Here is a 15515-nt window from a genome sequence, read left to right as displayed (position 1 = left end):
CATCGTTTGCCGTTAGGGAAATGCAGATCAAACCACCATGAAATAACATTTCACACCCACTACGCTGGCTGCTATTTAAAAAAACAACAGCACAAAGTCAGTGTTAGAGAGGATGTGGAGAAATAGGAACTTTGTTCATGCTGGTGGGAATGTAAAATAGTACAGTTGCTGTGGAAAACAGTTTGGCAGTTCCTCAGAAAGTTAAGTGTAGAATTAACCGTGTGACCCAGCAGCCCCACTTCTAAGGAAAGCAGGGACATGAACAGATATTTACACACCAGTGTCCATCATGGCATTATTGACAATTCCCTAAAGATGGAGGTAACCCAGGTGTCCCATCAGCAGATGAGTGGATGAACAAAGCGCAACATGTCCATAGCGTGCAGTATTATAGCCGCGAAAAGGGCTGGTTCTCTGGTCTGTGTATCAGCAACACGAGCCTCGAAGAAACCATGTTGAGTAAAGGGAGCCAAGCACAAAAGGACAAAAGGTGCACAGTCTCACTGAAACAAGCCAGTTCATAGTCGGAAGCTAGAGTGCAGGTCACCAGGGACGGGGTGGTGGCAGGGGATAGGGAATTCTGCTTAATTGGTCATTTCAGTTTGGGTGATGGAAAAGTTTTGGTAATGATGATGGTGATGGTAGGACAATATCATAAATTTAATTAATACCATTGAGTTATATATTGTGGTTAAAAGGGGAGATTGTAGGTTGTGTGTATGTTACTAGAATAAATTTTTTTGAAAACCATAGAACTCTACAACGCAGTGAACCCTAATATAAACTGTGGACTCTAATTAATAGTAGTTACAATAATAATGTTTCATTAATTGTAAAGAAGGTACCACACTAATCCAAAGTGGTAATAATAGGGAAAAGTATGCATGTGTATGTAGGGGAATGTATGTAAACCAGAAGTTCATATTTTCTGCATTGTTTTTTTCTGTAAACCTCTAAATTATGTAATACATTTTTTAAAATTTTAATCAATATGAGGCCCTCCCCCAATCAAAGTAGGGGAACGAGACACTTCTGAGCTCCAGCTCCCCACAGAAACTTTTAACAACCCGGAAGAACTGGCAGAAACATCTTTCTCAAAGCTCCAGAAAAGAGTTAAAGGGCTACAGGAACAGGGTGCCTGCCAAGTCTAGAAAAAGCAGTAGGATCTCACGGCACCGCAGCTGACTTCTCCCCTCAACGCAGACTCCTGGTGCCGTTTCCAGAGGGAGCGAGGAGCCCTCGTGTCTGTCCATACTGGAGCATGCACATCTGGTCCAGTGTTAGTGTGGCCTGGGGGACTCGCCATCCCAGAGCAGTCGAGTGGCTTCCTGGGGCGAGAGACCGCCCGCTGTGGGACAGAGTGCAGAGCCTGGGCCGGGAGGGAGAGGGACGTTCCTCCTGTGGAGATGGGGAACTCCCAGAGCCTCCGCCTTGTTCTCTAAATTCACTGTATGGATAAACCCTTAGGGAGACTCCTCAGCTCAGTCTGCAAAGCCTGGGAAAGGTGTTTTCTTCTCCCCCACCCCCACACCTTTTTTGTTGTTGTCGTCAGCTCCTGAACTTCAAGGGAAGCTCTGACAACACTAAGGGGATACAGGCTTAAGGAATAGATGCCTCAGAGTGATAACACCCTCAAATACCAAAATGTCCAAGTTTCAAGAAAAGATTACAAACAAAACAAAAAAAGGAAACAGGGAGCAATGGCCCAGGCAAAAGAGAAAACTAAAGCTATCAATGAGAAGAACCAGACCTGGGACATAACAGACAAAACCTTTTTAAACAATGGTCCTAAATATGTTCAGAGAGCTAATGGAAACATGGACCAAGAACTAAAGAAAATCAGGGAAGAAACAATAGATGAACAAAAACGTTATTAATAGGTGGAAATGACAAAAAGGAAGCAAACAGCTGAAAATCACAGAAGCAGAAACTTAAAATTCCCTAGAGGGGCTCAAAAGCAGATTGGAGCTGGAGAAGAATCAGAGAACTTGAAGATAGGACAGTTGAAATCATCGGGTCTGAGGAGCAGCAGGCAGAAGGAACCGAGGTGCACAGAGCCTGAGGAGCCTGTGGGACACCACCAGGTTACACACATCCTGGAAATCCCAGAAGGAGAAGAAAGAGAATGTTCAAAGAAGCAATGGCTGAAAACTTCCCACATTTAACAGAAAACCTGAATATGCACATTCAGGATGTTCAACAAACTCCAAACAGGATAAAGCCAAATAGACCCACTCCACAGCATGTTATACTACAATAAACTGCCAAGTGTCAAAGAATTAGGAAGGCCACGTGAGAAGCAGCATGTTATGTCCAGGGGACCTGAAACCATGGGCAGGAGGCGGTGGGAGGACATATTTAAAGTTCTGAGAGAAAAAACTGCCAACTTCCATCCAGCAAAACTGTCTTTGATAAATGAAGGAGAGATTAAGACATTCCCAGATAAACAAAGCTGAGTGAGTTCATCACCACTAGGCCTGCCCTGCAAGCAGTGCTAACAAGAATTCTACAGGCTGAAAGGAAAGGACAGCAGACAGTGGGTCAGAGCTGCATGAAGAAATAAAGATCTCTGGCAAGGTAATGACAAGAGTAGATGTAAATGCCAGTACTACTGCATTTTCATTCTGTAACTCCACTTTTTACTTCCTACAGGATATAAAAGGCAAATGCAAAAAATGTAATAAGTCAGTAGTTAGGACACATAATGAGTAAGTATGTAACTTGTGACAAAAACTACCTAGAGGTGGGGGTGCTGGAGGGGGCTAGGAGGGTGGTGTGCATGTACTGTTGAAGTTAAGTTGGTATCGAAGCAAACAAGATCGTTAGATTTGGTGTTAAGTTTAAGCCCCATGGTAACTATAAAAGAAATATCAGAGAATATGCAAGTTCTTAGAGACAGAAATTAGAGTACATTTTGCCAGGGGTGGGGGAACGGGGAAATGGGAGTTAATGCTAACTGGGTATAGAATATTTATTTGGGGAGATAGGAAAGTGTTAGCACTGGAAGGTAGTGAGGGTATCACAACACGGTGAATGTGATCACTGAATGGGAAGGGTTGAGATAGAAAAGTTTGTTTGTATATATGGCCCCACAATTTAAAATATTACTAATAATAAAGACAGTGAACGACCCTGGGTGGGATCTAGCAAAGGAAAAGAGAAGGCTCAAGAGGACATGTTCAGAAAATAGATTGATAAGATAACCAGTGAGGTAGATGGATTGATTGATAGATCAGTAAAATGATACAGCTGATGAAATGTGGCAAAATGTTAACAGAGGGATATGGGTATCTGGGGGGGAATGGATATGTTGGCATTCTCTATATGGAGTTTGTATTATTTTTGTAACTGTCCTATAAGTTTGAAAGCAATTCAAAATAAAAACTTCAAAATTTAAAAAATAAATGCAAACACCACATTAACAGGAATAAAAAAATAAATACAAAACACCACACATTAACAGGAAATGAGGTAAAAAAAAAAAAAACAAACATAGAAAGAGGGTTATTTGATAAAACACCGTACCTAATTGTGGTTTTTTAAACTTGTGGCATTGATGGTGTCCCTTTGGTTCGGAATGAGACCGTCACTGTCACCTCTTCTGTTGAGCACTGTGCTGTAGACCCCAGCCAGTGTGAACAAAGAAAGGAGAGAAAATATGTAAAAGGGTAGAATATATAAAGATTATCAACACAGAGATTAAATGGCCATTTTTTGCTGATCATGATTATATACATTTTTTAAATGCAGAAGATTATAAAAATAAACTATTTAAAATTAATAAGTGAGTTTATCAAAGTCACTACCTACAAGGTCTGTGTTACATTTTTTTCTGTATATAGTAGCAACAAATAACAAAATAAAAATTTTTTAAGTACATTTATAATAGCATCAAAAAACACCAAATACATAAGGATAAATCTAATGAAAATGTATAAGACCACTACAGAGAAATGCATAGAGTATAAAGAGAAATTTTAAAAGATCTAAATGAACAGAAGAGGCGACGGACTTGGCCCAGGGGTTAGAGTGTCCGTCTACTGCATGGGAGGTCTGCAGTTCAAATCCCGGACCTCCTTGACCCGTGTGGAGCTGGCCCATGCGCAGTGCTGATGTGCGCAAGGAGTGCCGTGCCATGCAGGGGTGTCCCCCGCGTAGGGGAGCCCCACGCACAAGGAGTGCGCCCCGTAAGGAGAGCCGCCCAGCACAAAAGAAAGTGCAGCCTGCCCAGGAATGGTGCTGCACACGTGGAGAGCTGACACAACAAGATGACGCAACAAAAAGAAACAGATTCCCGTGCCACTGACAACAACAGAAGTGGACAAAGAAGACGCAGCAAACAGACGCAGAGAACAGACAACCGGGGCGGAGGGGAGAAGGGAAGAGAAATAAATAAATAAATAAATCTTTTTTTTTTTTTAATAACTAAGTAGAGGGGTATATTATGTTATTGGATTAGAAAACTAAGTCTGGCAAAGATGTCTCTTCTCCCCCTATTGATATATAAATGCCATGCATGGTCATTCAAAATCCCACACACACACACCTTTTTTAGGAAGTACTGGGCATTCAATCCAGGGCCTCATACATGGGAAGCAGGTGCTCAACGACTTAGCTACACCCACTCCCCTCAAAATCCCCTTTTTTGGTGGTAGTTGATAAGCTCAGGAAATGTACATTGGTATAGCTAAGACAGTCATTAAGAGAAAGAACAAAGCTTAAGGACTTATACTACCAAATCTTGAGATTTGTTTTAAAGCTACAGTAATTACCATAGAGTGCTGTCTACGCACTGAGATCTTGGTTTCTAAATATTCCCCAATAAAAGGAACCAGGGTTCCCTGGCAGAAGTGCTAGGCAGGGAGAATACAGATGAGCCTGGAACTTTCCACGGTGCCAGAAAGTAACGAAATGCTGGGAAAAGGGTGGGGGCCTTTCGAAACCATGTCCGTGTCAGCCTTAAGGAGCTACCAAAGGCCAAAGCTTACGCGGTTGGAGTAACAAAATAAATAATGATCACAGGGAAGTACAACCCACACACGAAGTAAATATTCCAGAGTCCACACTGGCATAAATAAATGAATAATATTAATGGGGGGAAAGAAGCATCTCTTCCTCACAGAAGAATTCTAATGAGTAAGTGCATAAAGAAGTAGAGAAACGTAAAACTGCCATTAGGCAAACACTACAGTCATATTTGTCACAAGCAAAGTGAGTACTAAAATCAGTGGGCAAGAGCTTGAGAAGAAACTGGATCTTTACATAGTTTCAACATTTCTCTCCCAGAATATTTATAAATTGCAAAGGGAAAATTGTAACTTTACAGTGGAGAAACCCAGTGGACACTACCTTAATCAAGTGATCATGGTTAATATAAGCGTCATGAAATAGAAATAGAACAAAGAAAGACTAAGGAACTGTCACAGAGAAGATTAAGGAGACGTAACTAAATCTAAGGTTGAATTCTAGATTGGATCCTAGAACAGGAAAAGGACATTAGTGGGAAAACTGGTGAAATTCGAATAAGGTCAGTAATTTAGTTAATAAGATTTGATCATTCTTAATTTCCTGGTTTTGATAATTGTAGTATGGTTATGTAAGATGTGAATATTGGGGAAGCTGGGGAAAGGATATACTGTATGTGAACTCTATACTATTCTTGCAACTTTTGTGTAAAGTCTAAAGTTATTTCAGGATAGATGCTTTTAAATTAGCCTAGTATTGAAAGAAGGAAAGGCAGATCAACCAGCGGGACAGAATAGAAACCCTAGAAGCAGACCTACACATTCAATTCACTGATTTTACAGCTATATACCACTACAGTGCAATAGAGAAGAAGGAATGATGGTTTGTCAAATTGTATCTGTGTGGGGATAGAAAGAGCTCTGTTTCCTACTTCACATTAAACAGAAAGACCAATATCAAAAGGAAAATGGAGCTGGATGGGAGAGGTAAAATAACAAATTGTCATCACACTCTACACAAGAAATATCTTCATGATCTTGAGATAGGCAAGTATTTCTTTAATTGGACCCCAAAAAAAACAGTTATTGGGAAGGGTTAATGAATTGGACTTCATTTACATGAAAAGCTTCTCTTCATCAGTACATACTATTGGGAAGCAGATGTAGCTCTAGTGATTGAGCTCCCACCTACCATATGGGAGGTCCAGGTTCGGTTCCCAGTGCCTCCTAAAGAAAAGCAAGACAGTGAGTTGACACAAGATGATGCAACAAGAGACACAGAGGAAAACATGAGAGATACAACAAAGGGAGCAGAGGTGGCTCAACCGATTAGATGCCTCCCTCCCACAGGGGAGGTCCTGGGTTCAGTTCCCAGTGCCTCCTAAAAAGAGAAGACAAGCATAAACAGACACAGCAATTGCAGACAACGAGGAGATGGGAAGAAATAAATCTTTAAGAAAACATACTGTTAAGTGACTGAAGAGGCAAGCCACAGGAACAGAACGTAATTGCAGTATATACACTCAGCATAGGGCTGGTTTATATCTAAAATATACAAAGAACTACAATAAGAAAAAGCTAAGATGAGTAATTTTTAATGGGGAAAGACTTGAACAGGCACTTCATAATTCAGGCTATCCAAATGGGCAATAAGCATATAAAAAGGTTCTAATTATTTGGAAAAGGCAAATTAAAACCACAATGAGGTACCATTGCACACCCACCAGATTGGCTAAAAAAATTTTAAATCTGATCCTACCAACAGTGGCAAAGATATGGAACAAATGCAACTTTCATGAACTGCCTACCTATTGGAGTAGGAATTTGTATAAGCACTTTGAATCAGTGCTACTTCTAGGTATATGCTCAACAGTGTATATGACCACCAAGAGACAAGAATTTGTGTAGCGGTGTTATTTATATTAGTCCCAAATGAAATAATCTAAATGTTCATAAACAGTAGAAGGGATAAATTCCATACAGTAGAATACTATATGTCAATGAAAAAGATGGAACTATTGCAATGTGGATGAATCTCACAAGACATTGTTGACCAAAAGAAGTCAGACAGAGAAGTGGATGTAGCTCAAGCAACTGGGCTTCCGCCTGCCACAGGAGAGGTTGCTGGTTCGGATCCGGGTGCCTCCTAAAGAAGACGGCAAGCTGACGTGATGGGCAGGTGTGGCGAGCTGATGCAATGGGATGATGCAACAAGAGACACAGGGAGGAAAAACATAATGAGAGACGCAAAGGTAGGAACAGAGGTGGCTCAAGGGATTAGGAACTTCTCTCCCACATCAGAGGTCCCAGGTCTGGCTCCCAGTGCCTCCTAAAGAAACAATGAAGATAGACACAGCAAGTACAAACAAGTGGGTAGGGAGACAGAAATTTTAAAAAAATTTTAAAAAGCCAGACAGAGAAGAGTCTATACCAGATGATCCACTTGCATAAGTTCAGAAACAGGCACGGTTAATGCACAGGGATAGACATCCAAGCAAGTGGGGTAGATGGTGCAGCAGTTACACAAGCAGGTTTTTGTTTTTTCTTAATTATCTGACCTGTATACTTAAAGATTTTGTATATTTGTTTATTGGATGCCTATCATACTTAAAATTTTTAAGGTAAGAAAAAAATGTGATATATTAAATATTACTGAAATGAGTGGACTATCATCCTTATAAAAAGAACTGAGGTTTCTTCATTGAAATATGTGTTATACTGAGATTTTGTTGTAATTTGATTGCACTAGGAATAATACTTATAACTTACATTTGGATAACACTTCTTGGTTCACTGAGCACTTTCTTACGTGGTAGGAAATAACGTCATTTGAGTGTGTTCCAAGTTGAAGTCTGGGTTTTACACCATAAATCATATAGATTAATATCAGAATTCAGTAGATTTTCATTTTTTTCAAGTTGTTATATTAAAAATCTTAATATTATTATGTTGCTCATTTCTGTCTTTTAGGCTAAGACATCAAGCACACAAAGAATTTTATGCCTACAAACAGGTGAGAAATTCACTTGAGTTTGGCTTTGATCATGTTTTCCCCCAAAAAAAATAAGAACTCAGATTCCATATTTTAAGTGGGAACTGGATTTATCATTTTCATTTTAGGTATCATTTTCCAGTTTGCAGTACAAAATAGATTAAATACATTTAAGTATTTTCTTTATTATTTGACGCTATAGGAATTTCAGATGATGTAACACATTAACTAGGAACTTCAGCCAGCATTTAGAGAAATGCTGTGCCTTGTCATCTTTACAGTTACTCTTGTGTAATAGAGTTCAGAGAGTGCATTACATGAATTCTTCGCCACCTCCTCCATTGGAAGAGACACAGTGCAAAACTGGCGCATTCCTAAATAGCTGGATGGGAGCTTCCGGGTGTAATGTGCCCTCAAAACCATTTTTGGTTTAGCAATGTAAGAAGACCTTAATTTAGAGATTTTTTCTGCAAAATTTCATTTGCTGGTTTTTCACACTTGAAGATGAAATCTAACCCTAATAAATTTAGTTTATTAGAAAACTTTTTCATAAATTACTATTTAACTGATGTCTGTTTATTGCAGAGTCAGGCTAGGGGGAGCAGCACCTGGAGGATTTTAAACTCATTAGCATAAGTGGGTGGAGTTAGGTTATTAAGGACAATGATGTATAATATAAGCAAAATTTCCAAAATGTTTGGCTTTTTGATCTTTTATAAACTACTAATCAGTCATTTCCATCAGCCAGTGGATCAATATTGCCTCAAAAAATGAGGCAACTGACCTTATTTATTTTCTTACCATATTAGCACTTAGTCCAGATGGACATGTGTTAATGTCATTCTCAAAATGTAATCTATTATCAAAGAGATTTCAAAATTGCTTTAAGGAGATACTGCATCATTGCTAAACTTAAAAGAATGTTGTTAAAATGTCTTTCTCTCTTAACTGTAAAAGAGATTCTCTCCAATATTGAATATGAAAGAAAATGAGCTACATGCAGATGAAAAATATGTGTGAGTATAATGAGAAATTTTTTAAGTCACAGATGTAAATGGGCATAAGAACATAACTTTTTGTCTTACAGGTTATATTAAAGGAAAAAGTAAAAGAACTGAATTTACATGAGGTAAGTTGCCTATAAGTATCCTAGTCTTTTCTTAGGTCATTTTCAAATAAAAGTAGTGTGCGCTGGTATAAAAGTCTTTATTTTCAGATAGCAAAAAAAATTAGCCTGATTTTAATCATAATAGTATATTTAAAGGTGAAGTCCAATAAAAGTCAGTGGTGTGATGCCTTTAAGAAAATAACATAACTCATATTTTTTTTTTTTTTTAAAGATTTATTTTTATTTATTTATTTAATTCCCCTCCCCTCCCCCAGTTGTCTGTTTTCTGTGTCTTTTTGCTGCGTCTTGTTTCTTTGTCCGCTTCTGTTGTCGTCTTGTTTCTTTGTCCGTTTCTGTTGTCGTCAGCGGCATGGGAAGTGTGGGCGGCGCCATTCCTCGGCAGGCTGCTCCCTCCTTTCACGCTGGGCGGCTCTCCTTATGGGCGCACTCCTTGCGCGTGGGGCTCCCCTACGCGGGGGACACCCTGCGTGGCGCGGCACTCCTTGCGCGCATCAGCACTGCGCATGGGCCAGCTGCACACGGGTCAAGGAGGCCCGGGGCTTGAACCGCGGACCTCCCATGTTGTAGACGGACGCCCTAACCACTGGGCCAAGTCCGTTTCCCCATAACTCATATTTTTAACAGGAATGCCAGTATACAGTTTTATAGCAGCAGGATGCTCCTTGCTGTCCATGGTACATGAAAAGGAAAAAGATACAAATTCCATTTTCTACTCAAAATGAATTTGCACCAATTTTCACCCTTGAAAATGTTCCCAGTATTCCCTTCTTAGCCATGACACGAACAGTGATAACTTCATGGTGGTAGAGGTGGGGGGAGGCAGGGGGTGGAAGGGGGACACCCGCGGGGGGGTCCCTAGGATTGTCTTGCTTTTAGATTCTGATTGGGTCACAGGTTTTTGTTACATTATTTGCAACTTAAATACAAAAAACACGTTATACACGTTAAGACACCCAAGTCAGTAGGAATGTTTTTTCATTCTGTTCCATGGTTACCTCTGACTACAGATATTCAGGACTTTTATTTTTAATTTAATTTAATTTTTATTGTCTTTTTTTTTTTAAAGATAGATCACACAAAATATTTTTCATTTTAATCACCTTTTTCCACCCTTTCTGGGCTTTTTGTTTATTTTTTTAAGTTTTATTTTTATTTATTTCCCCCCTCCTTGTTGTTTGTGCTTGCTGTCTGCTCTCTGTGTCTGTTCATTGTGTGCTTGTCCTCTTTTTTTAGGAGGCACCGGGAACCGAACCCGGGACCTTCCATGTGGGAGGGAGGTGGCCACTGGCTTGAACCACCTCCACTGCCTTTAATTGATTTTTGAAGCCAGGACTTGGAAAGCAGTACATTGTAATACCTGTTTTATATAGCCCAACCATGGTAAAGCTAAATTGTCAGTCTCTTCAAAGAGAATTAATGAAATTACTTGAACAGTATTAAAATAATTTATATTATGTTAAATCTTTCACTCTTTCACTCTTTTGCTCTTTGCACTGTCCGCATATTTTTCATTAGAGTTAATGTATTATTGTTGAACAGCACCTTAGACCTAACCTAGGATTGAATTATGTAAGCAAGCATTGACTGATTTTCAACTTTTTCAAAAATTCAGTTGTGGCACATGGCCAAAATTAGCATGGCACAGTAGTGGATAACCCATTTTTCATTAGATGTCTTTTTGGTTACAGTAAGTGTAAAGATTAAATTCTGACATATATTCACGAGGCTGAATAACCAGGTTCTCCAGGAACAGAAGCCTTTCTTATTGGTTTGAGCCCGTTGGTGTAGAATCCTTATCCTGGACAAGTGCACTGTGCTGCATCAGTATGTGCACCCCCCAAGTCCAGCTTGGTTGAGTGGCCAAGCTACTGCACCCCACCACCCCACAACTTACTTGAAACTGCAGCCGAGAAATCCCAGCCTTGTTCCCCACCTCATTTCTAGAGGCCGTCCTGTGTTTGCCTCACTTTCTCAATAGTCTAAAAGTTATTGAAAGTCAGTCTCTATACTAGACCATGGAGACAACAAAAAAACAACATACTGTCTTGTTTTTGCTTTTAAGAAGTTGCAGTCTAGCAGGGAAGTCACTGTGGAGTGCAGAGAGGTGCTGTGCTGCCGGAGCGTCCACCCAGGCTCCTGCCGCCTACCCGGGCTGCGGCCTTCCTGGGGTGCTCCCCTAAGGGCCCTCCTGGGACCCTGCAGGTGCGGCTGCCCTCCACCCAGCACACACACACCACACACACCACGCACCACGTACTCACACACACACCACATGCACACACCAGGCCACGCACACACACATACCACACACCACACTTAACCATGCACACATACCACACACCACACACCACACACACACTACGCACACCACATGCACACAGCATACCACACACACATCACATACCACACACACCACACACAACCACGCACACACACCACACACAGACCACACACACCACACACCACACATACACCACATACACCCCGCCGACTACACACAGACCACACACCACACCCACACACCACACACACCATGCACACACACATCACATACCACACACCACACACAGACCACACACACCACATACCACACACAAAACACACACACATACACCACACACACCACCGACCATGCGCACACACATACCACGCACACACACACCACGCACCACGCACACACCACACACAGCTGAGCTCGCTATTTGCTCTGCAGCTGTGACTACGTCATTTTCGTTTAATTATTCCTTCCAGTCTAGCAGCCAAGCAGCAACGTAAATGAATGGAGCTAAGCAAGTAATATTACATCGTTAGAACATGAGAATATTTTGTGATTCTATAAAGAAAAATACCCTTTCTTAAAACCTGTAGTTTTCCCTACCTTTTTTCCTCCATTTTTAGATAGAGGCATAGGTCCAGAGAATTATTCCAACTCAAAGAGAAACCTCAGAACAGTGCAAGTGGGGTAATAAATGGACCTGGTGGAGTCTCTGTGTCAGGAGATGGAAAGGTGCAGTGGCACCTGCGACACTGGGACGTGCTGGCCCTGTGCCACCAAGCTCATTGTTGCCATGGGGAAGCCAGTAGATGAAAGATCTGCATGGTTTTTTCCCCTAAGTGAAGCCTGAGAGTCTTACTTGTAGCATCTGCATTAGCCTGTGATTTATTTGCCATTTGCATTTAGTCTCCAATTTGTTCACCACCTGGTTATGGTGAGTGGTTGCTTTCTCCACAGTATTTCTTTTGCATCTTTGTCAGAAATCTAGGGAAGTGGATGTGGCTTAAGCAACTGAGCTCCCACCTACCATATGGGAGGTCCTAGGTTTGGTTCCCAGTGCCTCCAGGAGAAGACAAGCAAGAGCTGGCACAAGATGATGCAACAAAGAAATACAAAGAGGAAGGACAGTGAGAGACATAACAAAGCAGGGAGTGGAGGTGACTCAAGCAGTTGAGCATGGTGCCTCTAAAGAGAAGAGCAGACAGAGAGAGGACACAGGGAATGGACAGAGAGCAGACAGCAAGTACGAGGGGGGTGGAATAAATAAATAAAATAAATCGTAAGAAAGAAAGAAAGAAATCTAATGGCCATATTGTATGGGCCATATCTGGATTCTCTGTTCTGTTGCAGAGAATAGAGAATCCAGTCTCTGCTGAAAACGGGGGTGCCTATCCCTTCACTGTTTTGCTTTAGCTTCACAGAAATCTTAAAATCAGGTAATGAGATTCCGCCAGCCTTACTCTTCTTTTCCAAAATTGTGTACCCTTTCATGCAAATTTTAGGATCAGCTTGTCATTACCTGCAAAATAGTCCTGGAAGTGCCTGGGAGCACCTGGGAGCGCCTGCTTCCCACATGGGAGGTCCCAGGTTTAGTTCCCAGTGCCTCCTAAACAACAACAAAAAACATAATAAGCAAAACAAACGAAAAAACCAAGTCAAGGGAGCTGACGTGTCTCAGTTGGTTGAGTGCCAGTTTCCCACATTCGAGGTCCTGGGTTCAAGCCCTGGTCCCCCCACCCAAAAGAAAAAGTCCTGCTGGGGCCTTGATAGAATTGACGTCTCTTTTTTTTTTAAGAAGGTACCGGGGATTGAACCTGGGACTTCATACATGGGAAGTAGGCAATCAGTTGACGTCATTACCATGTTAAGTCTGACAGTCTACGACACACACTGCCTCTCCGTTTATTTATTTGAAACTGTTGTTTGGTGCATACACATTTAGGATTATTCTATCTTGGCAGATTGACCCATTTATCAATTTATAATATCCCTCTCATCCCTGGTCCAGTTCTTTGCTCTGAAGTCTACTTTGTCGGATATTAATCTAGCCACTCTAGCTTTCTTTTGATTAGCATTTGTATGGTATATCTTTTTCCATCCTTTTCCTTTCAGCCTACCTGTATCATTATATTTGAAGTAAGTTTCTTGTAGACAGCATATAGTTGTCTTCTCAGTCTTTAGTTGATGTTTTCAGATCATTTGCATTTAATACAATTATTGATACATTTGGAATCACTTTATTATCTGTTTTCTGCTTGTTCCCTCTCTTTTTTCATTCATATAGTTTCCTTTTCTTGCCCTCTTTTGAGTTATTTGAACACTTTCTACTATTCCATTTTAATGTATCTATTGTAATTTGGCCCTGGTACCTTAAAAAAAGCCTATTCTGTCCAGGTTTTATACTTGCTTCAGTGGGAGAGAAAGGGTTGCATGTGTTTACTCCATCTTACCCCGAACTGAAAGCATTTTTCAGTTCGGGGTAAGATGATATTTTTTATCATAAAGTTGTCATTATGGATAGCCATTTGTGTGTGTGCGTAAACACCTACACACGCACACCATTTTTTGTTTGTCTTTGGCTTTTTTTTTTTTTCCTACCTTACAGAATTTTAGTGCCCAGATGTAAGGCATCTGTTTAGGACTGTTTCCAAGCCTTTTTCTTGGACATACACTGGGTAATTAAGATTATCAAATAAATGCCTTTCAGATAAATGTGTCCTTATTAGTCAGAGCTCTTCTAATGAAGGGTCGTAGTGAGGGGCCTCCGCGAGCTGAGGGTGTCCAGGGGAAGGCCTGCGGCAGGGCTGGGCTCCCGAGCTCACGGCGTGGCCTCCGTCGCACTCTTTGTCCTTGTGCTTGCGCTGGGAAGTCAGGGGTGATGCAGGTCGGCCCTTGTGGACTGATGCCTGCCCCTGCCGCAGCGGTGGCCAGAGCACCGCAGGGTGCGGCCCTGCTCCCGCCACCCGCACTGCCCGAGACTTTCAGCCACTGTCTAAACATGAGACGGCATTTGACAGCTGACCTTCCATACCTCCTTAGAAAGTACTTTGTTTTCTGATCATTAGCCTTTCATTTCCAGTCAGTACTGTCATCTTTCCAGAATTTCCTCAGGGGAGACAAGGGTCATCTCATAGGAAAGTAGGAAGGCCACGGCATCTGTCGGCAAGTGCAGGTCCACCAGGAAGTGAGGGGAGCAGAGTCGCCGCGCCCTGGAGTCACCAAGGAGGGGTGAGGAGGGGAGAGGTGCCCAGGCAGGAGCAGGGCCTGGGCGTGGCGGCGAGGGTCGCTCCTCAGCAGCCCGCCTGCCCTGGCCTGGCTTGCTTTGCCCGCTGAGGTGGGTGGCACAGCCGCGCAGACGGGCAGCCTCGGCTCTGCCGCCCCAGTGGGCCCATCCGAGCTGGCCCCGCCTTGCAGCCCGTGGCGGGCGGCCAGCAGGCCCCGAGTTCAGCACGCGCAGTTCCCTGCGTGTCCCCTGCGCACAGGTGAGGGGCAACCTGCTCCTCTGCATCCCCGCAGCTCCCGGGACCCCAGCTGCTCAGCCGACAGCAAGAGCACCTTGGTTTCCGGGGCCAGGCAGGGGTGGGCGGAGACCTGTGTGGCCTGGGGGTGCCATGTGGACCTGGAGTGAAGGGGTCTCCCCTTTCCCCCCCAGGCTCGTCCCCTCCCTCCGTGGCGGAGAAGGTGGCTCTGAGCCTGGCCCTGCTGTGCGAGTCTCACCAAATCCCTTTATGTAGGAGGAGATTTAAATCCACTTGCACTTTACAGGATTATTGATCGATCTTATAAATCACATTCCTGAACTTTATTTTTAAATCTGAATATCACAACTACCTGGAGCCCAGTTGAGGTTCATCACAGGTTCACATGGCTAAAGCTCGACGGGGAGGAAAGCCAGAGCAGGTGCCGAAGCCGACCCTGGGGGTGGAGCGGGCGCAGCACAGCCGCGGAGAGGAGGCCACACACCGGTCAGGGCGCGAGAAGCAGGCCGAGCCACAGGAGGGCCTCGGGGCCCAGAAGGCCGGAGCCCCCGTGTCCGCAGAACCATCTTGAAGCTTCCCACCTCAAGTGACATCTCCAGCCAGAAGCGCCCTGTGCAGAACACAGGATGCCCTCGCCACCACTCCAGGGAGGAATGACGAGCGCCACCACCGCTGC

The 15515-nt window shown here is 42.7% G+C and overlaps 1 protein-coding gene across 2 annotated transcripts in view; it reads left to right on the top strand.

Annotated features, from left to right (window-relative positions):
• RNF24 (ring finger protein 24) overlaps window positions 1-15515 on the top strand; it is a 74908-nt gene that overhangs the window by 52375 nt on the left and 7018 nt on the right. For both annotated transcript variants that reach the window (XM_004463797.5, XM_004463796.5), the window contains 2 exons: window positions 7935-7977; window positions 9044-9085. In XM_004463797.5, the coding sequence (XP_004463854.1) occupies window positions 7935-7977; window positions 9044-9085 (85 nt within the window). The remainder of the gene's footprint in view (window positions 1-7934; window positions 7978-9043; window positions 9086-15515) is intronic.

Source organism: Dasypus novemcinctus, chromosome 24 (genome assembly GCF_030445035.2).
Source record: "Dasypus novemcinctus isolate mDasNov1 chromosome 24, mDasNov1.1.hap2, whole genome shotgun sequence".
Lineage (NCBI taxonomy): Eukaryota > Metazoa > Chordata > Mammalia > Cingulata > Dasypodidae > Dasypus > Dasypus novemcinctus.
Note: the sequence above shows the minus strand (reverse complement) of the source record. Positions and strands in the feature narration are given on the sequence as shown.